At 44.7% G+C, this 25448-nt stretch overlaps 1 protein-coding gene across 2 annotated transcripts in view; it reads right to left on the reverse strand.

Moving 5' to 3' along the window:
• The window catches only part of LOC119387902 (tudor domain-containing protein 1), a 72101-nt gene that overhangs the window by 22925 nt on the left and 23728 nt on the right, over positions 1-25448 (reverse strand). For both annotated transcript variants that reach the window (XM_037655468.2, XM_049413732.1), the window contains 12 exons: positions 24436-24712; positions 23196-23292; positions 22096-22237; positions 21326-21481; positions 20516-20605; positions 17681-17878; positions 12482-12755; positions 8904-9237; positions 6124-6652; positions 2985-3169; positions 2177-2582; positions 143-436 (listed from right to left, as the gene is read on the reverse strand). In XM_037655468.2, the coding sequence (XP_037511396.1) occupies positions 143-436; positions 2177-2582; positions 2985-3169; positions 6124-6652; positions 8904-9237; positions 12482-12755; positions 17681-17878; positions 20516-20605; positions 21326-21481; positions 22096-22237; positions 23196-23292; positions 24436-24712 (2982 nt within the window). The remainder of the gene's footprint in view (positions 1-142; positions 437-2176; positions 2583-2984; positions 3170-6123; positions 6653-8903; positions 9238-12481; positions 12756-17680; positions 17879-20515; positions 20606-21325; positions 21482-22095; positions 22238-23195; positions 23293-24435; positions 24713-25448) is intronic.

Raw genomic sequence — 25448 nt, forward strand, 5'->3', positions numbered from 1 at the left:
TGAGAGTCTACTGTATATAAACACCATAATAAAGAAGGACAAAGACACTGGAGGGGTAACACAGCAGGTTGCTGACATACGGGCAACTTAGGTGACACTGTCTATGTCAGCCGAGTAACCTTACACAAACAAGCACACCTACCTGGCCTCTGTACCAAGTGGCATCCTCGCTGAAGAGTGCACATACATAGTCCCCCTTGGAGTACTTTGTCACAGTTGGCTCGGGCCGCTCACTCTTAACCCAGGCATTCAGTGCCTCCATCATGGCCTGCAACTCTGACGCCAGGCTCTGCTGGTGTAGGTACAGAACCTCTGGTGTTTTCCAGACAGGTATCATGGGGCACTTGGTCATTGGGAGCTTCCGCTGTGGCACATGCAGAACCTTGGCATCCATTTGCTGGCTTGGCAATGGTTGGGAAGGTGGAGAGGCACTAGGCTGCGGGCAACGTGAACATACTTTACATAAAGCAGTGCACTCAGAACAAAGAATCAATATAATGATTCGTCCATCTCGCAAGACATATCGCAGCTATGGCAGGTGTGTTCAGCTTAAATGCTGAGATTGTCACAAGATCTTCCTGAACAAACCACAGCTCAAAGGGTACAGTTTACAGGTATAGCCGAAATGAAATGAACAAGAGTAGTTGCCAAGAGACAGGCCATATCTTTGGCACCCCGACTAATGAGTTAATATCAACACAGTCAAGCTGCAACTTATGAGCAGTTCTATAACTAAAAACCAAAATAGTTAGGCCAAAAGAAGCAGGCATGAGAAACACAAGCCATGGCAAGCTGCCTTTAGTGGTATAGTGGCATAATGACAAGTGGATCGTGTTTCTCCAATATGAAGATAGCAATAAGCGTTGAAGTATATGTGGCATGTTGCGCACCTTTGCATATTCTGAAGCAAGGATCTAACTAGCAGCAAGTGTAATGCTTCACAACCAATCCTGCAGCTTATTCATTTTAAACAAAGTGCTACATGCCTACAACATTGACAGCAATAGCTCACACAGGTGTGCCTGTTGGTGGCTGTTTTTTGCCGAGACTGCCACAATGCCTCCAGAGAATTTCAATGCTGATCTGTATAGGCACTGCTACACCTGTGCCAAAGCTGGAATTAATAGTACATTGATCTGTGCGTTTTCTAAAGAAAGGGAGACATTTCACAGCATAGTGCAATATCAGCCACAAGCCACAGCACAAGCGCATGTTAGTTCAGATTGCTTTACAGGAAATTTATCCTTTTAATCAGCAAGTCCAGGGTAGTTCCATTCAAGTTCAGGTTGGAAAATGAGCTCTGTGGTAACTCTTACAAGCAACGACCTCCTCTCTCTCTCTTTTTTTTTTTTTCGCTCATCGATATCGCCAGAGATAGCCTTGCTGGTGACATTTGTTCCTTGAATTATTTAGATTGCTCTCAAGATACGTGATAGGCCATTACATTTAGTGCTACCACCTCTGCAGCGACTCATGCTGGTAACTTGCCAACAGCCAGAACACCAAATTATAGTCGGATACAACTGAGGAAGTCTGGAGAGGCCCCGCCCAGATGACCGAAGCAGAACAACCAACTGCCTCCGCGGATAAATAAATAGTCCCGTTCATACACTCGGCTATGTTCTCTGAAGGCGGGGTTACCGGTCGTCCGGCTCATGACGTCAGTCTGGAGGACGTGCCCATTGGTGCAGGCTTGTGTGCATACGCCTTTGAGGAGGGAATGCCACAGACGTCTAAAGTTGTATCCGACTATAGGCACTGATGAGAGTTTTATGTGAAGGCAAATACGGTACTAAGCTGCTACTAAGCTCCTGCAATCGAGGGCGGCCAAGATTCGAGTAAATATGGTAGTAGGACGCGTAGCTCCTGAAAACATCAATCCGCCTTTCTAGCAAGTCACTATCGACATCATCAGCTGCCTATCACCTACATCAGCCAATGGTAGTCGATATGTTCTAACACAGATAAACATGCTTCACTAAAATTAGGTTAAAAAAAGGTTCTACGAGCATGAAGTTACAAAAAAATGAAAGATAACTTTGCTCTACAGCGAATTTCATTATATTGAAGTTTCCTATATAAAACTAACTTTTAAGTAAAATGAACAGGGTGCATCTATAACGCCATACATGCAACTGTTAACAAGATCATGTTCATTATGACAGAACTGCCTTACAGGAGCGGCTGGAGCAGCTGCAGGTTTCGGTGGAGAAGGCGACACCACAGGTTCTCCTGCATTGAGATCACAGTTCCAGGGAGCCAGAGCAAATGTGCCCATCTTTCTGCCATCTTCCTCCGAGGTGGCAGTTCCTCGAACTGTGCCACCATCCAAAGACTCAACCATGAAGCTGAGCAGTTGCCCAACTCTGAATGATGTGGGGTCTGATGTCATCACACGAACAGCAGCAGCAGGCACTGTCAAGTGTGTTGGTTCAAGAGGAAAAATGTCTGTGTTGGACTCTTCGTTTCCGTAATCCAAGTATCGCACTGTGTGCCCACTGGCAGTCTTCTCAGTCACACAGGCCCGGTACCACCGCCTGTCTTCCGATGATCGGGAAGCAACAAAATCGCCACAATTGACCCTGAAAAGGGAACATAGCAGTTAAAATTGAGCAACAACCGGACAAATCACTGCACCAAAGGTGACCAGATGAAAGAAACCATTTAATGAAACCACTTTAGCACAAAATAAAACAGCAAATGAGCACAGTACTACCACACACTACGAGCACTGAAAGGTGCCGCTACTCTGTTTTTTTGCACTGCAACGGCTTCCCTAACCAACTAGCCAGGGCACGAGTTGCCCCTAAGAAGCTTTCATGTAACATGCTTGTTGATAGAACACTGCATGCACCTGGGCTTACTCAGAAAGCCACAGCCTTGCCAGGCACAGCCCATGTACTGGAAGGAGGAGACACTAGGGAGGTAACTTCCCAAAATGGTCAGTGAATAAATACAATCCCAAGTGGAAGCAGTTCACTTACTTGTGAGTCGCACCTTTGTCACCAAGCTCATTGCCCTCGTCTTGGAGCCTTTGTTCAACTTGGATCAAGGGGCCAGCAACACTGGGAGTCATGGTGAGGCACCACACCATGTTCCGGGCAGACACCGTCACTTGCATGGGAAGGCTGTCGCCAGTCTGGACGAGGCTAAGCATTGACTGTAGCTGCTGGGGATGGCAAATGCAAGAACCGCATTTGAAGTCTTTCAACATGTAAGGTGGCTTCACAGTGCACATTGGCATTGATGTTGCCGGTATCTCAGACTAACTGCAGACAGTAAGTTAGTTATGTCCAAACTTAAGGCCACGGCATGCTCTGAAGTGGCAGACATATAGTGTAATACTGTCTAAACCAAGGGCCAATTGCAAAAATGATAAAAACAAAGAAATTAGTATAAATAACAAAAAAACGGGTTTAAAGGGAGACCTTGCTTTAATAAATATTTCTTTATTTTTGAGCGGATTTTTATGTCCAGATTTCAAATATGCAATTATTTTTCTAGTACAGTTAATATTTGAAGTATCAAACATTTTATATACGATGTTAGGAGTAATATTTATTTCTGAACTGTGAGAGTTATTAAGCAAATTGGCATATCACAAAAACCTGGGATGAATACTGTATGCATTAAAGCTAGAATACATGTTCTAAACCCATTTGAACAAAAGTTATGGTATGGTGAACTTTCGTGAGCAAAATCCCAGCTTGACATCGACTCACTCGCACACGTTCAGCGTGCCATAACCTTTGTTGAAACTGGTTAAGAACATCCATTCTTGTTTTACTACATACAGTATTCATTCCAGGTCATTTCAGAGGCAGGGTCGCCCCTTAAACTGTAAATGTTCAATCAAATGCACACCATGCCTTGCTGTCCGCTGTTTTCCGCATGCTAGATGATGAAGTCCGAGTTTTAATACACTAGGACCAATTAAAACCTGCCAAACGGCAAGATTAATGGCAAGCGCAAGAGAATGGAAGCAGCCCACCAACTCCACATCACGTTGGGCATCTGGCTCGAGCATGCACCTGCCGGTGACATCTACAGCGAGCTTTTAACACGAAGGTGTTTTATGCCAGGCTCCACCAAGACTTTCATGACGCATTTCCACGACGGAAATACGCCCACAAAATGCACACGATCAAATGGCAAAGAAACAATTTTTTAAAAGTTCCATATGTGGGAGTCGAACCCACGACCCCTCGGTCCGCAACGATAGGTGATGGACGCTCTAACCACTGTGCCACAGCCACACATGCAGGATGCTTTACGAATGTACCTTTTATCTCTCACACTTTCCACTTGTAGTGCTCTTGTTTAGCGGGGTAGTGTCGCCGTCTGGGAGTGGTAGAGTGAGTAAAGTAATGCATGACCTCCACAATTAGCTCCAGCAACGCGCTGTTGCACCGTTGCTACGGCCGTCCCATTCAGCGTAATTTTGTCAACACCTTACACCGTGAGGTGGCAGGGTTAGCCCAAGCATCAGTCATAGCATCCATCGATATTAAAAAATAGCTATGCGACGCTCACCTGGCTGTCACACCGCATTACCCGCTTGAACTGTCAGAAATCACGGCCAGACTAGTGGGGAGACGAGGCGTGCATCGCGTTTCGAGCCCGGACGTGGTGTGAACTTTCTGTTAACTCTTAAGCGTTCACTGGGATGGTGACCTTACGTGAAGCTCAGTAAAGAAGCTCAGCGTAACGAAGACTGACGCTCTTCTGGCTGTCGCACTACTTTCTTTGATTACACTTTCCCTGTGCGAATGGAACGGCGCGTTGCGGGAGACTGAGACCATGGCTAATATAATAAGACATTAATGAGCACAGACTACGAGCGTTTCGGTAGTCTCATCGCGGTGGAGGCTATCGCTGCAATATTGTAGAAAACTATGGTCAGTGAAATGCAGCGTCCACAGTGATTCGATTTGGTGACAACGCAGTCACGCAATTCGCCTTTGGAGTCTGCGTGTGATGCCTCCTTGCCAGCGTAGGGCCACTTCCAAATGGACTAATGGTGTTCCTCCAGCGCCTACTGTTTCGAGTGCGCAGGCACCAACTGTAGTAGGGAGCGCATACCTTCCCGTTTCTATACTTAAATGACGACACTTTGAAACAGTGCATGTAGAGTTAGTGTTTATGTGCATATATAAGCCATCTTTGCCATTGCACCACCAGCATGGGTTGTCCACATCAAGTGGTGCTGTAGCTGCCAACTAGACATTGTGAAGCTCCCGTAACAATTGTAATAACATTCCCCGCAAGGACAGTTTTCGCTTTCGTGACATGTCCTTTTTCATGAAATTTTACAACAACATCTGAAAAACAAATTACTCACAAGCCCTCATACATATCGCTCAATTGAAGCAATAAAGTCGGATTCCACTTTCACACTAAATGTTGCTATCTCATTCGTACCCAGAGTATGCTTAGGAACCTTCCTCATGACTCGCTCTAACAGATATTAATATTTTTTGAAACAATTGCTATCTTGTGAATATATTTATGGTTGTTTCTTTGTATAATTTTATCTCTTATTATCAAAATTGTTTCGATTCCCGCTGCTATTTTTCCTTTTTTGTCCTGTGGTAGTTTTCGCCAGCCACTTTGTACTTTTACTTTTTTTTTTCTTTATGCTTTGCTGTTTATTGTATTCTTTTTGTATCCAATCCATCTTGCCCATCTTGATAAGACAACTATGAAACACCCCCCCGCCAGTGCTTCATCAAACCTCGCGAAAGAAAACACTTTCATGTGCTATGCTCATAAGAGGAGCTTACGGATATCCTGCTCTAACTTTTTTTACTGCAATTCGCTTCGAAGTATTCGAAAAATATTCTAGAACTATTCGAGAATATTCTAAAATATTCAATTCGATTCGCCACTCACTTCAATATTCGAATTCGCTTCGCACCCAAAATTTTGCTATTCGCACAGCTCTAGAAGTTTATATACACTGACTCTATAGGGCTTGTGGCGTTGCTGCGAGAGCGTCCAAATTTTCAAGGATGTCCAAAAAACTGACTTTGAAAAATTATCTGTTGACTGTGTTAGCCAATATCTGTACAACATTTTGTGCGAGGATAATGAGGAGTCGAGAGACACTCAAAATTTTCTTACTGGAACAGGTGGAGATGAAGCAGTCGCAGGTTTTGAAGCAGCTGGTGTCACTGGTTTCGAAGCAACGGGCGACGTGGATTTCGAAGCTGCTGGTGCCACTGGTTTTGAAGCAACTGGTGACATGGGTTTTGAAGCAGCTGGCACAACAGGCTTTGAAGCAGCTGGTGCCACAGGTTCCATAATGTCCAGACCAGAGTGCCACGGAGCCAGAGAAAATGTGCCCATCGTTTTGCCATCTTCTTGCGAGGTAGCAGTTCCTCGAACTGCGCCATCCTCTGCAGACTCCACAGAAAAACTGAGCACCTGCCCAACTCTGAAGGACGTGGGGTCTGAGGTGAGCAATCTCACCGCTGCAGCAGGGACTGCCTTGTGTGCAGGTGCAAGTGGTATTACATTTGTGTTAGGTTCGTCATTTCCATAGTCCAGGTATCGTACTGTGTGCCCACTGGCCGTCTTCTCGAGCACGTAGGCCCGGTACCAACGCTTGTCTTCCGAAGACTGGGAGGCCACATAATCCCCACAAGTCACACTGCGAGAAATGGCAAAGACTGAACTAACGCCGATGCTTACTCCTTTCCTTGCATTATGCACACAAATTACAGATTAGTAAGAACCTCCCCATTTCGTGCTCCCTTTAAGTACCCTCTTTAATTCTGTTGCTTTTCTCATGCACTGTTACTGTTTCAGGGCCTTATTTGGTTAGTATGCTAAATTGTCAGTACGACGAAGTGAATGAAACAGCAAAAGCGTTCGACATAAAAAGTAATTTAATAAATGCAGACGTGCCATAAATGTTGAGACACTAGCATCCCAGATGTTTGAAACTCCAGGGGAGGAAAGAAAAGGACGCTCAAGCACTCCTACGCCAGTGGTCGCTGTTCTTTCCTCATTCTACCAATAGTAAGGCTAATTGAATCTGTTGCACATTGCTGCTGGGAACAAGCAGCACCACTTCCTATTCAAGCCATAGAGTTTCCGACAATATTTATTAGAGGGAACTCTGGCACTAGTGTCTATAGGAGCTGCAACGCATGGCGCTTCAGCCAGCATGGAAATGACTGGTAGTACGCGGATTTGTCTAAACTTCGTTCTTTCGGCTCCATTTGGCTCCGCGTCGACTGCATCCGCTTTGTCGCAAGACGAAGTTCAGCAAATGTTCAGCAGTTCCACTTAACCACCTAAACCTTTTTAGGCTCACCAATTCAAATTGGCTCACAAAGTTCACAACAATCCATTCTTTTATCCGAAACAAACGCCAAAACACAACCGCACTCTAGACACAGACACAGCCTGTACATACAGCCCCCAGTCACCCAAAATGACATTTAAATACAGCTTCTTTCCAAGGGCAATAAAAGAATGGAACAAACTACCAAGTCCAATCATTTCTTCCTCCATCAGTGCGTTTACTGCAGCTTTAGAGTCACTTATTTTCTCTGTTACAAATGTGTCGTAGTATTTATTTTTAAAATCTTTTTATTCCTGTGTGCACGATGTCATATTTTGCCTCCCTCTTCATCAATTTCTATTATTTATCTTGTTCTCAATGCGCACAATGTAAGTGTACATCCCTGTGTTTATATTTTTTTCAATGCGCACAACGTAATGGTACATGCCCGTGTTCACTGTATGTCTCCATTTTGTAATGTACTTCTTGACCATTTTTCTTTTGCTCGAATTGCCGCACAACATTGTATGTTACCTTCTAAATTGTATGTTTCCACTCCCGTAAAAACCCCCACTTGAGGTTGACAGTATTAATAGACAAACAAATAAACAAAGCCACAAGCCCGAAGATTAGGCAAATCTGTGTACTACCAATCATTCCCATGGTGGCTGAACGATCGCAGCGCCAGAGTTCCCTCTAGGTAATTGTAGGAAACCATGATTCAAGCATTGTGTAAGCCCACAGTAACCCCTGCTGCAGGCACTCCGCCATGTGTGCTGTTGCCAGTATCTGCTGAGGTCTCGCTGGTCAGTTCAACATAGCATTTATGATCTCTGTGTACGTGGCTGATGCAGTAACAGGTACAGCTGCATCAGTGAGCGCACAAGCAGCACTATCTGGCTTTTATTATTATTTTATCTTTTTCCTGTCTTCCTACGCGGCCATCATATGTGAAGATGATGGCAAGTGGAAAAGTGAACCAGCTTTTGAACGATACCAAGGTGGCAGCATTTGGCAGTGAAAAAGATGAGACCATGGTACACAACACAACATAAATAACCAACGCAATCCAGCACAGAACACTGATGTAGCAGGCACGCACTCAGTGAACAGAGTGGGGGGGTTAGAACATGTGACTCGCTACCTGCGTGCAACATAAGGCTACTGTGATACAGTGAAGCGCGTCTTTCCTCTGAAGACGCACAGTTCAGTGGTCCACAAGATGTACAGTGGCCCAGTTCTTACGCTGCCAGCAACAAGGCTATCAATCATCGCGAGACAGCGTTGCCTCACAGTTCAAAAGGGCAATCGTTTTACTGGGTTAGTCGCAAAATCGGGATTGTGTATTGCCACACAGCATTGAAAGTGTTCATTGGCCAGGTTGTTGCAGGCCACCACTTGAAATTATCCAGCAAGATTACATTAGAATAATATGGAATCACAGAAATTATAATTACCCAAGATTTTCGAACAAGCACAGTTCTAATTATTGAGGTTTGACTGCAATTCCTTGTTACAACTGTGCTTTCGGAGATGCGTCTGAACGTTTATAATCTTGCTTTTATTACTGGCTGCCTGGCAGGCTTATTACCAGATGCTACAGTGCACTTACCTACGAGCAGCACTCGTGTTTCCAAGTTCACTTCCCTCTTTCTGCAGAGACTCCTCCAGTTCGACCAAGGGAGCGGCAACCTCGGGGATCATGGTGAGACACCACACCACATTTCTGGCAGACACCGTCACCTGCATGGGCAGGGTGTCCCCAGCCTTGACTACATTTAGTATTGACTTCACGAGCTGGGGATGCTTCAAGCGTGAGGCCACTGTATCTGCAGCCCGGGCCGGAGTCGGCACAGCCTTGGGTATGGGCACAGCTGCAGGGGCGGCTGATGCCATGCGCTCGGCGAGTCCTTTGGCCACTAACTGCTCATTCAAACTCTGTCCACCTGCGGCATGAAGGCGACGACTGATTACATGTTTTGTGTGTGGCTGCTACACTGGCTATAATGCGAGACATAGGTTTGTAAAATTTATTCTGCACCTTTTAGAAACACAGTCAACCTAGAACCCAATCCGTCTGTGCCTTCAGTCGCGCCTGATTCTGTCGAGCTAATGCCACCAGCAGTTTCCACTATACTGCTTTGGCACTCGTCACCAGAGAGATCGTACACTTTTACTGATTGTAAGGTTGTGCATATTGGGCAGATAACTAAAAAAAAACCAGCAGTCAAGCAACACGCATCGAGTAGGACAAGAGGTCCACTGCCAAAGAAATGCACAGAATTTAAAGAATTCTGAATTTATAAAAGGTTTAAAATGTACAGTAAAACCTCGTTAATTTGAAGGCCTCGAGACCGAGAAAAATATCCCAATTAAGTGGGATTCCTAATTATCCGAAACAATGAGAAATCAAAGAAATCAGCCAGAAAACATGACAACACGTTCGGTAGCTCCCAGTACCGAAAGTCATGTTTTCCAGCCTGTCAACGAGGCGCAGCATCTCAGCCTCACCACCGTTGCACTCGATAAAGCTGCACACAACACTCGAGGCATCGATGACATCCGCCAAAGGGGGTGCTCTTCCTTCCCCTCAACTGTTGTCCCACTACTGTGGCACTTCCCCTGAATGTTCCCTGTGTGGCGAACCTCACGCCACCCTTTCCCATATTCTTTTCGGCTGCCCTGCTGATCCTCCCCCGCAGGGAAAGCCTGCCATCTCCAGCTGGGAGGACTGGGAGGTCCTGCTCTCGTCTGGGGACCCGGCGTTGCAACTTGCTGCGGTGACTCGGGCTGCCGATGTCATCGCAGTGAGAGGCATGACCGTGTAGACGTGGCGTAGGACCGCGCAGTGGTCCAGGGACCCGGGGGGTCCAAACACACTTGCTAATAAAGTTTTTCTCTCTCTCTCTCTCTCGGGAGGGCTCGCCATCGCTGTCAACATTAGTGGCCGAATCGGTCGATCTCGCAGCTAGTATCTCGCTGTGTTGACAGAGGCACATGGTGCTTTTCGGCGAGAGCAGTTTTCGACGCCGTCGACTTGCTGGCCTCTTCAATTAAGCCGACCTTTTCGTGCCTGGACAAGCTCTTGTACTTCGGTATCTTTCTTCCAAGCACACCTCAATCAACCAATTCACAGGGAAGAGTGCGCAAGCGGACACAAACGGAGTAGTCGCACCGAATCGCACAATGCTCGCCAGCTGACATCCAAATGACACAAAGACTCTACAAAACATTCAATTCGCTAGGGTGGCTAACATGGCTAACAGGCTAACATCGCTGTTGAGATGATGATGATAATGATCGCAACTGCACATATCGCCGTCTGGCGATTGCTCAAACATGGCGTCTACGACGTATTTCCGGTAAAAAAAAAGCATGGCCTTCGAGACCTGTATTTTAAATAAAAAAAAGGGTGCGCAGGTTTTAGTTACAGCCTCCGAGATTCGCAACACCCTTTGCATATCTTGGAAGTCGCGGCCAAGTGTGCCAATTAACCGGGAAGTGGGAGACTGGCCGCACCAATTATACGGTTAAATTTACATGTAAAAATTTGAGACCGCACAAATAAGACAAATTATCCGGGATTCCCAATTAACAGAGTACAAATTAGCGAGGTTTTACTGTAGTTGTCACCACTTTGCTGATACCAAGCATGTGTACTGTGCTAGCAAAGACTCACTGTAATGAAGGTGCATTGGCCTTGGTTTATTAGTTCGACAACACCAATTCTTTTAATGTTGTGGATAATATATTTAGTTCACAAAAGAAATTATGTTACCTCGCCTTCAAAATAGCTGTGCCATTCTTGTTGTACAGGTCCTGTAACACAACTTATTTCTATGCTGGTCCCAGGGTTCTTGCTAATTACTGTAGATTTTGAACTGTGCTTTTAGTCTAATCAAGAGTGGTCCACAATTGTCTGCAGTCAAGTAACCTGCTCTGTCATTGCCACGCATTCCAGCAAAACTAAGAACTAGGGGTGTGCGAATATTCGAAATTTCGAATATTTTTTCTAGTAGTGTTTGCTATTCGATTCGATTCGCACTGGAATTTTACTATTCGAACTTAACAAAAACAAATACAGTCACCGTCCAATTGAAAGTGACCGCTTCAGATTTTCAATATGCTTCACCTCATTACACTCTCGTATTGCGGCAAAGCTGCCTTTCGAACTCTGATACGGTCGCAAATGTACTAACTCAAGAAAACGCTGGTTCCAACATGGAGATGAAAGATGTGGCAGCGGTGGGGGCTCAATTAGTGCTTTTTGGACCTGAAACTTGGGCAGGAAGTCCGAAAAATCGGGAGCGGAAGCTTTTTAGCATCCAAAATTTCAGATGTTCTTATATATGGACGTCTACGAGGCAGATTTGTAACTCCAGACTTGAAGGGCGCACACCCTTGTCCGCCACATTAGTTGGGCTTCCACAGAATTTGAAGGAGGAGGAGAGGCTGAGGAAATGGCATCTTTGCCTATCACGTGTAAAGTGTTGTCGGCAACACTTTGGTTGCACCAAATCATGTACATAAATAGAATTCGGCCTCTACATTGCCTCATCCTTGATAAGACAACTATGAAACACCATCCCGCCAATACCTCATCAACCTAGCGAAAAGAAACGCTTTCATGTTGCTATCTCATAACAATATGCTTCGGAATCCTCTGCAACTTTTTTTTCTTCAATTTCGCTTCGAAGTATTCGAAAAATATTCTAGAAATATTCGAGAAATATTAGAAAAATATTCGATTCGATTCGCACTCACACTTCAATATTCGAATTCGCTTCGAACCCAAAATTTTGCTATTCGCACAGCTCTACTAAGAACCCACCAAAAAATGACACTTGAGCCTGCATAATGACATTGTACCTTGCACTTTGTACCTTTATTTTGGCAAATTAGTTTGAAAAGGTTGGCCAGATATTGCGGCCTGAGCTGAACCGGCAATCACCAAGCAAAATATCTATGTCTGTATATTGCTGCTGATTCAGCCACCCCCCTCGGCCCCCCTTTTTCGTAACAGAATTTACTGGCATTGCCACTCGATCCTCAGTACTCCTTACTTTGATCACCAGAACAGCTTTTGCCATTCACACTAGTGCTGATGAATCGAGTTGAGAGAGAACCAAACTATTTTCACCACGCTGAGTTTCACATATGGCTAGGGCAGCGAAAATGCGCAGCACACACCTTTCCTTGGCTTTAACTCCACTTCATGGATGAAGCCCTCTGCCAAGTTTTGCACATTGGCAAACATTGTGCCTTCCTGAATCATGGAAGCCAGCAGGGAAAAGGCTTCTTCAGGCCAGCCAGCCGAGGCTGACACTGGACGCACGGCATAAAGCCCACAGCGCACTGCCTGTGCTGGCAAATTCTTGCACTGATCGGGAAGTGGGCAAATGCTTTCAGGGGGTACTTGGGCCACATTGCCGTAGTCGATGAAGTAGACTGTGCAAGTAGGGCCCTAGAAATGTACACAAGTGATCACCAGCCATGAGAACATTGCCACACCTATTTTGACAACATGAAGACCCCGAGAGAAGAGCTAATATCGCACACAACTAGCACTCTAATGAGTGCAAATAACAGCAACCAGGCCTCAAATATTTAAACATTTAATTTTGTACAATGATAGTTCACAGCACATCCTAAGAATGCTTTATTTTGTGAGGGGAAGTAGGGTCCCACAGACGTTAATGTAAATTTTTGCGAGCATTAAAAATAGGCTTGTGCAAATATTCGAGTGCTTGAAATATTGGAACGAATATTACAGCATTCAAATTCTAGGAAATTTCTAAGTATTCGAAATGAACGAATACACACATATAAACCGCATGTAGCCCCCTGTAAAAGTGGTTTCACTGCAGCGTAGGTGTGCTATACCGTGAATACACCTTTCCAGGAGAAATTCGCACTGCCGCGAAGCCCCACTTCAAGTTTATGAACATACAGTAAAACCTCGTTAATTCAAAGTTACTGGGACTGTTAAAAATCTAATTGAGTGGGTTTTTGAATTAACCAAACATACGAAAAGCGGGATGCAAGGAACTTTGAATTACTGAAAGTAATCAGAGGTGGTCGTTTGCTGTTCCTGCTAGTTTGCGGCTACAAGGGTTATGTCTTCCAGCAATACCTGGTCCCAATTTTGCCGCTAAACCGGGGAAACGGCAGGCCTCGCTGCTGACCGCGCAAGAAAAAAAAGGAAAGAGGGAAAAAAAAACAGTCTCGTGAGCAACTGAAATGCGTGCCTGCAGAAAAGACATGCTTCACTGCAACACAGTGGTGACACACGGGCAGCATGTCACCTGCTCCTCGCAGCGTCAGCGCGTCATGATGAGACCATTCGCCCATTCTTTCTGGTAAAATAAAGAATTTAATAATGACCAGTGTGACGGAATTCGCAATGTGTTCTGGGTGGAAAAGATGATTATTGAAGTTTTTCCAATTGAGTCTTCGAAGTAGGCGTTGCATGCAAGTACTCTGCCAGCCGTGCAAGTGCACAAATTGCAGGAACAACCGCCATTCGAAGGTTCGCATACATCGCGAATTCCGTTGGACTGCCCTTTATTAATTTCTCTATTTTGCCAGAAAGAATGGGTAAATTATGACGCGCTGACGTTGAGAGAAGCATGCGTCATGCTGCCCACGTGTCACCTCCGTGTTGCAGTGAAGCACGTCTTTTCTGCAGGCGCACATTTCAGCTGACCACGAGACCGCCTTTTGTCTAGTTTTTTTTCTTGCACTGGCAGTAGCGAGGCTGGGATGCTTCACTTGTCACTCATTAGTATCGCCATAGTCGCTCAAATACTTTTTACTGGTCACGAAACTTCCCCGTCACTCTATGGGAGAGCTTTGTGTGTCGCCAACTTTGACCGCGGGGCGGCGCCACCAGTGTTAGGGGGGCACCCGCGGCACTCGTCGAAGCAGTCGGCGAGGCGACGGCGTGGTGTGTTTGCTTTTGTGTGTCGTGCTGTATCGCGTGTGTGCGGTGCTTTCTGTGCGTCTTATCGTATTCAAACGTGACGAATACTTAGCGGCAACGTGACGAACGATGCAGAAGACGTCCTGCGTGCCGCACGGTCGCTCCGGCGAACAAGGCGCTCGTCAAGGCCAGCGCGGCGACGGCGTGCTGTGTTCGCTTTGTTTGCGTCGTTTTATCGCGTGTGTGCGGTGCTGTGTGTGCCTGTGACCATTTTCGTATGCGACAAATAGTTAGCGGCAGCTTCACGAACGATGACAAAGACATGCTGTGTGCCGCACTGTCGCTCCGGCTATAGGAACCGCTGAAAAAGTATCGTTTGTGTTCCCCAGCGACCCCGAAAGCCGCGAGCAGTGGAGGCGGGTGATACCACGTAAAGAAACGGGCGCATTCTCGTTCAGTTCACCAAACGTTCGAGCATGCGAAAAACATTTCTATAACGAGGACATTATTCGCGAAGACGAATGCGTTATAGAAGAGGTTGCCGCGCGAAAGAGTGAAGCTGAGGGCCGGCGCTTTACCTCGATTATTTGAATGTCTCCCGGCTTACTTGACCAAAAAGAAGCCGGCACCTCGGCAGTTGCCTCACAGGCGGCCGGTCAAGCGTCGTTGGGAGTCTTCGGGGGATTCCTGTGGGGAAAATGCTGTGCAGAGGATCCGCGTGGACGTCTCCGACGAATTGGATGCAGTAAATCATGGTAAATATTGCAGTTTTACGCGGCTTGCTCTTCTGTGTTCTTCGGTACGCGGATTATAACGCAAGTTGAGCAAACGTGATGGATTTCGTAAACCTTTGTGTTTTTCCCCTTGTTCTGCAGAAAGTATGCCGACGGTAAACAAGGCTGAGGACAAAGCTTGCAAAACAGAGGAGGCTGTGTGCAGCGCTTCGGAACAGTTGTTTGTGCTGCTAAGTTCTTCACTGTTTGCCTTCAGTTTCTGCTTTCAAAATAAAATGATTATAGCCAGCAATGTACTGTTTGTTATGAATATATATAATAGATGAAGCCCACTGGCTTTCACCTTTTAATAAGGTGCTAAAAGGATTGAATATTTCCTCTAGATCAAACAGTTGCACAAGACCCTTGTTCAATTTTCGTCCAAGTGAAAGAAGCTGCCGTAGAGCATGGCTGGGAAAATACATTATACAATCGCTTGGCACTTCGCAGAGTGCAAGGGTCCTTAGCCATTTTGCAAGAAAGAAAAAAAAAAGAAACTACGCCATGTGGCTCTGCAATGTGCCTGTAAATCTAAGTACACATGTTTTTGTGCCTAATCTCCCTGGAATGCGAGCGCTTCAACAAGCATGTTTAGCAGCACACCTTAGCTGCTTAGCCACCAAGGCTGGTAAAAGAGCGTTATCAGAGTTTTCGCTCGTATTATTACAATATTGTTGTGATATTCACTTCAGAGTTTTGTACGTGCAGTCTGCCCGAAACAGAACTTAGCAACGCATCGGCCGTCTACAAGTTTTTTCTCTAACGTGGTATTTCCTACGCCGAGCGTCGGTGGCGCACGGAAATGTACCAGTAACGTTTAACTCGGTCATGTATATTCAGAGGAATTTAAGCGAAGTCTTTTTTCAAAGCATGGATAAATCGCCGGGAGAAAGTATCATCGCATAAGTTGCGCGCGTCAGTACGTTTTTTTTTGGTGAAGAGACTGGATTCACGCCCGTCGTACGTACGGCTGTGTTGGTCGCGGTTCTTCCGCTGACGTCGGCTACAGCCTCGTGGAAAATAAAAAGCGTCAAAAAGGCATGACCGAGCAGTCTTTGCTAAATCAGCGTGCAGGGCGTGGCTGCACGCCGATTTCGCCGCGATCAAAAGGAATAGAACACTGCCGCAACCGAACAGACATTTATGGCCGCTACGCGCAGATACGAGTACGCTGCCTATACGCGATGGGTGATCAGTATATAAAAAAGCCACGGAAATATGTCCGTGAAGCCACCAGAGCGAGTCGCCGCCACGGAAACCTCTTGACGCAACAAAAAGCCGTTTAAGCGGCCGCGATGAAAGCCCCCTTGTCTGCACTAACGCCCCTGGCGGGAGACTATGTCCCTATACCAAACTTGGCCCGAAGTTTCGTGACCATAAAAAAGTATTGAGGGACTACGGTATCGCTACACTGCATCGCATTGTGGCTCCTAAGGGCCATCATTTCTGCGGATTTGCGGCTAAATCGGGATCAGGGAATCGGCACATGGCACCCAAAGTTTTCGAATTAACCGGGCTGGTACTGACCGCCGCTTCAAATTATCCACTCAAATTTACATTGCAAAATGCGGGGCCAAAGAAATCCTTCTAATTATGCGGGATTCCAAAATAACAGAGTTCGAATTAATGAGGTTTCACTGTATTACCCTCACATCGATTCATCATTTTTTTTTAAAGCTTGTTATCAGCTTGTTATTTTTTAAAGCTTGTTATACCGGCTTATATGCTCTAAGTATAGTAAATTTTAAAACGTAACATATTTTACAGGTTATCACTTGCATTCTACCGAAAGTCAAATCCTGCAACTACTCAAAGTTGCTTCCACTTCCCTTTGAACCAAAAAGAATGACATATGCGTATTCCTTGTTTCAACTTTAAAAATATTGCGCTGGTTAGTTGGGTCATGACAAATATGCTCATTTTTCTTTATAATATGTGATATAAACTATTCGAATTCGCTTCGAAATTCGCTTCGACCAAATCATTATTCGCTTCGAATTTGCTTCGGACCTAAAATTTACTATTCGCACAAGCCTAATTAAAAATGCTTCCAATGTGTGTGTAATGAGTCCACACTGATTAACAGTGTTGCAGCCTTTTTGCAAGGCACACGTCCTCAAAGTGCACCTAACAACAAAAAATTAAGTTCAGCATTTTTTAAAATCATGTCACTTTGTGATACTGTCAGACCTCAGAACAGATAGGGGAATCGGGAACAGTTTTCTTAAACTGATAAGCAATTTTTGACACGAATTTTTCATCATTACAACTTTCACTAAGAATCATCAGCCAGCACTGCAATCATCTGTGTTGATGCCAGCAGGGTAAAGCAACAGAAGCATTGCACAATGAAAGCTGAAAAACCTGCAAGCATTCTGCCAACAAGCATTCTCTTATTACTGAACGTTCTTACTAGAAAATAAATGCTGTCAAATATGACAACTGTAAATAAAGTTTTATAAAGAATTGACATTCTATGTTACATTTTTAAATGTTGACAGTATAGAAGTACAGTAAAAGCTCGTTAATTTGTACCACATTTTATGAATTTTTCAAAACCGAGAAGCGACAATATGAAATGATTGCCGGAACCCGCATCAAGGTTAAAAAAAAAAATCTCAAAGAAAAAAAAATCATATTTCGGTGACAGAATTCAGGGGTGCAGTCATTACACAGGCAAATACGCTAACTTACCAGTGAGGTGACCCTAGCGCGATACCATTGGCCATCGTCAGCAAACAGTGCTGCGCAATTTTCTCCCTTGGTCGGCATATGGCCTCTGCTGGTTGTGCACGACGTCTGCAAAGTGGCCTGTAGCTGCACCAATTCTTGCATCTCGGAGACGTTTTGGAGGTAGAATTCCGACAGGCTAGTGCCGTAAGAAAAGGCCACCTGTGCAGTAAAAAGGAAGACAAACTTGTCCAGTATCACCGAAAACATAAGTAAACTACAATAGAGTCTCAGTAAAGTGAAATCACTTATAACGAAACAACTGCCTGTCATATGGTCAATTTTGTGTTTGGGTGCTACACTCCTATAGCACAGCTTTCTCAGTAAATGTAACTCTTGTTGGAACATATTTTTCATGTCCTTTCAGGTTTCACTTAGAGATTCTGCTGTGCTGTACCCATAGGTCGGCAAAAAAATTGGAGGTCACTCAGACTCGCTCAAGGAATTTATTTTGCTCTTAGGGCTCACTCGGATTCAGACTCTGTAAACTTTTTATGAACAGGACTCAAGCTCACCAACGTATTACTCAGCCGGACTCCCTCAGACTCGGACTCACGGCTTAATTTCATGACTCATGAATAAGTTTGCATAAAATTTTCTTTTTACACCATGGTGTCAATGCTCTTTAACGCCAATATGTCACATAATCGATGCTCTACACGGCACCTTTTAATCTCTTACCTTGAAATAACGAGTTATCAGTGGTTGCATTTCAGCAAGGACATTTTTATGAAAGACTCGACTCACACAAGATATTTTGATCAAGCACTTCCCATGAAAGAGCTTGCATGAGGAGGTCAACACCCCCCTCCTCCCATAACTCACGCCTCTGATCAATAAATATTGAGGTGGCGTATGAATGCTATGGCATTGAAGTATGTGTGAGCAGACATGAGTATAAACCCGAGCCAATACAGTATAACCTCGTTACAGCGGATCTGTTTACAACAGACATTCGGATATCACATACCAATTTGCGGCGTTATGCCGACCTCCGAATTGGTTCCGTTGATTGAGCTTCGTTTACAACGGATTCTGGTACAACGGACATTCGGATATAATTGACCAAAATGTCAGGCCAGCAAGGTGGTCAGGACTCCTTTAGAGCGGACTTTTCTACCACGGACATACCAAATTCAATAATTTTCGACTTCAAACATCGCTTAGCATACTTTCAGGACGGGAACAGCGCGCCGCGGATATCGACGTACCGATTTAAGAACGAAGGCCGCCGATCTCAGGTCTGTCAATGATCAGCTATGCCTAACTGTAGCGACAAAAAATCGGCGCGCAGCGTGCTTGGTGTTGTGTTTTGGGACGCTGACGCACGAAATTGCTAGCCGCTGCCACCGCTTCTCCAAGCAGTCGTTGCACGGCGAGCTTGGCCGGGGGGTCCACTAACGATGCGCAAAATGCCCATCCGCGGTTATGAAGAGCCAGCGGGCGATGCGATTCGTTGCTTGCGACAAAGGACATTGCGGCTTCTTCGCTTTCGCTTGTCCGCTAGCGCGATGTTCTTGCCCGCAAAGTTCGGATTTGTCTCGTACATTGGCATCGTGAGTGGAGTTAGGCCTAGTTATGACATCGAGTAGAAAACTCTGTCGATGTGCGTGGCCGCGGTGCCCGATATTTCAAAATATGTCATGCTCGATTGCGAGTACAAAGAGCTGTCCCGCGGTGGTCTTCGTCATAAGCTCCGAAGCGCTGATAAGAAGAACCTCTAACAGCGGGTCCAACGAGTCAGCACACGTCTGCGATGTTCGCGACGAGTGCGGCGCGCTATCGTAATTTGATGATTGAGCTTCCACTTGCAGCTGCCAAACTAAAGCGTTCTAAATTATCGTCGACCCATCAACACAGAACTAGTGCGAACGCGTCACTAAGTAGCGCAATTTTCGACAGCCACGACCTCGCGACGCACAAGCAGCAGACGACGATCCCGAAGCGAGCATCACGGCAGAAGCAGCCAATCAGAGACCTTGGATTGAACTTCAAACATGTGCTTTTTGTACGCTTGTTACTGAATGGTGGAGCTAGCTGAAACGGAGAACTTGAACAAGGAGAAATGCTCTTTACGACGAGAACAAAATGGTGGCGCCCGGTTGTGCCGTTGCCGAGCTATAATTTTGAAAAACGCTGTTTCCTTTTTGCTATTTCCGCAATTTTCGCCAAGTCGGCAGACGCGAAAAAAATTTTATAACACTTCTACGTAGTTTTCAGTTAAGATATTTTGGAATGAGATAGAAAATGGGCTACAGAAACTGAAAATGCGATTTTCCAAAAATCACATTTTTTTTTGGTCTCCCGTTAAAAATAAGACCATGTATGTGACTCATAATTCTCTACGGTTATAACAGACCCATTCAGTGTTTACATAAAAGTCTGTTGTAACAGTACTTGGATTTTACATACTCCCTTTACAACAGACCAAAATCCTCTTCACTATGAAGGTCTGTTGTAACGACGTTATACTGTATAAGGCTGATAGTAATGCTGAAGGTGAGTATATAGGACCCTAGGTTGGCAAAAAAATGTGGAGCTCACTCAGACTCACTGAACAAACATATTTTGTGCTCATACTATCCAATATTTTCCTTAACAGGACTCACTCGGATTCAACCTCGCCAATACTCATTTGGACTCGCGGCCCGATCTGAGCCTGAGTGAGTTTACAGACCTATGGCTGTGCCACACTCTTGACATAGCCATGATCCCACATGTAAGGTCCTTTAGTGAATTTGGATCTTCAGCATATGCTGTCGGTTTCTCAGACAAGATATGACAATGAGATGGGCTTACCTCAACATCCTTTCCAAGTGGCAGTATTATTGGCGAGTCAAGGTGGCTTGTGCTCAGTAGATTGTCAACTTTAGAACGCGCCTGCAGATGCTGCAAAAATGTAAGAAAATGAGCATACAGTGGAGGAGGGGGGGCATGGGTTTCTGAGAAAAAAGTTTGTGAGCAAAATTTTTTTTAATGCCATTTTCCAAGTTCTTTATTAATATGCCACATAGTCAAATTTCACGCATTGTAAATTAATATTTGAGCCAGAATATGAATTTTCAGCAGCTCTGTCAGCTATATAAGAGGCAAGGTTTGCACAAACAAAGATTTTCCATGACATGCAACGACGATTACACTCGTGAATTCCTGACAACCTGCATATTGTTTGAATGCACTGCTGGCATCTATGAAATTGAAGTGCATGACTTGTGGTGGTAGCGTCAGAATACAAAACTGTGAAAGAATTACGGCCTCTCTTTGAAGCTGGCTGTCGAGTACGCGGTCTGCAGCGATGTTGTGGAAAGGGGGACCTCACCACATGTAAGTGGCGGAGCGAAGGTCAAACCGTTTGTTGCAAACATTCTTGCTGCGGGCGCAGTGCAGAGCACTGAAAAGTTGAAAGCGATAAACTGCACTAAATGATATTCTTGCAGCAGCGGACATACCACAGGTGGGCATGCCCAGTGAAACATGGCCGGTGCACCTGAAAACGAAACTCGCACCCGCAAAGACTGAAGGGATGAGTCATAAGTAACTCTCACAAACGTTAGCAGCTGTAGCCACCCAATTTTTAAAGATCACTTCGAATCCAAATGGGATGCGCACCTCTTTCACAGCAGACCTCGCTGGTGACTGCGATCCCAGCGGGCTTGTCTTAGGCCTATTTGGCGACTGGGGTGCTGGTTTCTCTTGGGGCTTCCGGGGCAAACCAGCCTGTCCAACTTTACCAAAGGGCTTGTCCTTTGCTCCACTAGAAAATGCCTAGCATGGAAGAGGAAAATAAAAGCAAGTTTTTTTGTCCACAAAAAATGCTTAGAAGGATCTTAAAAGGTTCTTTCAAGAGCACATCTGTGGAACAAACAAGACAGTAAGTACCAGCTGTGCATTAGCCCCAGCATACAAATCTTCCCAGCACCTTACAATGAATGAACTCGTATGGAGTAGTAGAGTTATATGTGCGACTCAAACAATAACTGCAAGTCGATCAGACCAGAGGCATATTTCCCCAAAGCTAAAGCCCAGGCGAAACCAAGACTTGATTTGCCATCTACAGCTTAAATACACAATCCTCAAGACTGCTTCGGCTACTGGAGTGCCCCAAGATGTCCCACAGTTTTCTGGTGAACCTTCTTTTGAATTCCCAGAAGCACATGACATGTCTGTGCATTTGAGTTTGCAACAACCGATTTAACAACCAGTGATCCAGACTATGCGACAAGCACCACCAAAACTTTCAATATCAGCAAGTCTTAAATATGCGGCCGGTGGTGGTGCCATAACGCAGTCCAAATAATCGAGCATCCAGTTGTACCGCAAAAAATTACTAGGTATATAAATAAAGAGTTTCAGTAGACTGTTTACACAAAACTACATACATTGCCCTTCTGACCACCTTGCTGTTGTGGTGATGAGACTCTCTCCTTTGCTAGAGTGTCAGTGTTTCTCTGAACACCTCGTTTTGGAGATGATGCACCCTTATCCTTCTCGGGTGGTTTTGAGTGAGGAGTAGGCAGCAAACTGCAATGAACACAAAGGCAGCAGCTCAGCAAAGAGCTCTTACACAAGAACACGCAAACAATAAAAACATGCTCTACGTTCATCTGCTACAGCAGAAGGGCTGGCTTATTCAGAAAGAACAATTCCAAACGTATTTCTTACAAAAAGACCATGTGATTAGCTGCCAAGACCTCACACGATTGTTAATCTCGCAACAATTAAGTGAGCATAACTCCGTCCCTCTAGCTCTCTTCCACCTAACAATTATAGTTAATAACAATAATAATGGCATTAAAAACTAAGGTACTTCATCATGCCCCTGCTTCAGGTTCACTTGAATGAAAACTATAGATGACAGCTATAGATCTAGTAGAAAGAGACTTCACAAGTTGGGCCATAAATTATTAGTCAATGCAACAAACTGCCAAAGTGAAGATTTTCTAGCCCCATAAATGCTCAAACGGAATGAAGTGAAACAAGTGGTTTAACCTTATACAAGATTGTAAAATAGATTTTAAAAAAAAGTTTGTAGTGCGTAAGCACTGGGTTTGCACTTCAATAGACACGTGCGCTGCTCCTATAGTGTGGATGAGGTCACATGATGCTAATCTGATGGGCTGTGCAGGTTCTCTTATACAAGATTTGACAAGAACGTCAGTTTCTTGTAATACTACTTACAAGTAATAATACTTTTAATAGTAAAGGGGTAAACAAAACTACTAAACTATGCTTCGGAGAGACCTCACTTAGTATTTAGTCATAAGGTAAGCCTAACAGGTATCTAAATGTCCACTACGCCTTGCTCAGTGAACCCTATGCTACTGAGTTGGCCATGGACTCGATGGATGCCTTTTGTTCACTATCACAATGAAGTGGCAACCAGCTGCCAGATACTACATGAAGCACAGCAAGACATTGTCAAGATAACACACACACACATATTTGCATAGCTATGAAGAAAACTTAATGATTGACATACCCTTTCTTTTGGCATATCTCCTTGTGTGCAGGCCAGTCCTTCAACTGACAGTCTGGTGAGCAGTAGTATGCCTTGCAAACATGACACAAGAATTCGGCTGGAAGAAAGATGCAACCAATTCACCACTGATGCTTTAAACTACTGCTCCATTTTGATTCATTCTCCAAGACCAAATGAACAAGCACAAACAAGATCTTAGGGTTACAGTGCAGACAAGAACAAGGACAATGATAAAGACATTGTCATCCCCGTTTTTGTCTGTGCTGTAAACCTAGGATCACGAACTACCAACTAGCCCAATCAACCACCCCGCCAAACCAAGATGCTCTACTAAAATAAATATAACCACAATCTCTACCACGAAAAATTTTTAAAAGCGCTGGCTCTACCACAATTTCAGATGAAAGAAAAGCTCTGCTGTGTGGATATGCTCGCTAAAGCACTACAGTTATTGCACCTGCCTTCCGTGCTAACAGACTATGAAAGCTCAATTGCAAAAAACTTCCAAGGATCCTCCTCACTACTGCGTAAGTGAACTGCAAGGCAACAGTGGTTCATTAGCATTATAGACAGCTACTATGGAATAGTGCTGCACTTTTCCCGTTTTACTTATTTATCCTGTAACTTGTTATTGACTCATGTATGTTGCTTGGTGACCATTTTTCATGAGCTAACACATGTTACAAAGTTATCGATTAGTGCAAGATGGTGTCTTCCAATATGTGAACTTTCTCGAATGTTGACACTTTATGTGCAGTGAAAGTATCTGTATGCAATCAGATTTCATGAGCGAAATGAATAGTGGTGTACAGGTTGTTTCCTACTTTGGGGAAAACTGAGCTCATTGCATCATGATGTGGCGAGCACTAAGTCAGGTGCCGGCAGTGGCTCGCACATGTACAGATGCTTGAGGTGTGGAGCCTTGAAAAGAGTTGCATCTTTTACTAAGGATTGGGTTGCTTTATTCTTCCCCGTCACCACAACATGACAATATACTCTTATCCCCCTGCTACGATGGCCATGCACTATCTGTCTACCCTGCTCATTACTTTCAAGTTGTGTGTGTTTTTGCAATCACTCAGTACTATTATGCCAAGTTAAGTACTGTGTGCCTAGAAAGTGAAACAGAGTAAATTTTTATGCCTTTCACAGGGTGTCACTTTCCAAACTCTGTACATCAGGAAAAACACGCAAACTGTCCCCATGGCAAGTAGAAAAGCAATGAAAGATCAGTGCTCACAGTATTCGCCACAGTAGACACACTTCTGGTCAGGTAGTGCGGAAAGGTCACGGACGACCACTGTGCGTGTCTGTTCTCCACTACTGTTCCCCGTGATGACGATCTGCAAATCTTCCTCAAAAATATCACTGTCACCACCCGGGTGCGATCGGCAGGACTTGAAGGATTCATCAGAGGAGCTGCTGCTTTGGCTGCTGCATCCACTACTGCTGCTACTGCTGCTGTAGACACGCCGCTCGCCCGGCCTGGGACCCACTTCCACGTGAATATTTCTCAACTGCCAAGGAAGAAAAAGCAGATAAAAAGGAAAGCACATTGAGCTACCAAGGCAGAAAAATGTGCCATCCTTGCAGAAACATATTAAGCTTGTTTTTGCAGTTTCTACAGCAATTCACAGCTCAAAAGAAGTATATCCCAGACATTTGTCCAGAACCATGCTGGTGAAAACGCATCCACACTCCTCAGTGCACAAAGCTCAATCGTGGAGCATGCTTTCCGCAGAAAACATCCAACCTCGTGCGGAACAACAAAAGCAGAACGGAAAAAAAAATGCCTCAAGGCCAGGCGTCTTTGCTGCCAGCACGATTCATGGCAGGTGAGGAGCCGCCAAGCAGAGACAACGAACAGAATGTTTGAATAGCAGAGCTTTCATGCATCCTTTACATTCTTTTTAAACCTTTAATTTCGTTACTATGTACTATAGCTTTGCAATATATGCCTGATGGCTAAGCATCAAAATTATCCCTTTAAGCACCCTCCGAGTCTTTTTTTCCCAAAACCACATAGCATATCCTGTCGCCATGTTATAACGACAATAGAAAATGATGGCTCCAAAGCTTCATGGCTGTGCATATCGCAGATGTGGCTGGCATTCATGTACAATTGTAACATGTACGCAATTTGTAAATCCGTACTATATGTATTCAATTTTAGGAGTGAATGAATATGTCAACTCCAAGCAATGTTTCTAGGCTTGGGCAAACATAAAATTTTTCTTTCGTATATTTGACATT

Source organism: Rhipicephalus sanguineus, chromosome 3 (assembly GCF_013339695.2).
Source record: "Rhipicephalus sanguineus isolate Rsan-2018 chromosome 3, BIME_Rsan_1.4, whole genome shotgun sequence".
Classification (NCBI taxonomy): domain Eukaryota; kingdom Metazoa; phylum Arthropoda; class Arachnida; order Ixodida; family Ixodidae; genus Rhipicephalus; species Rhipicephalus sanguineus.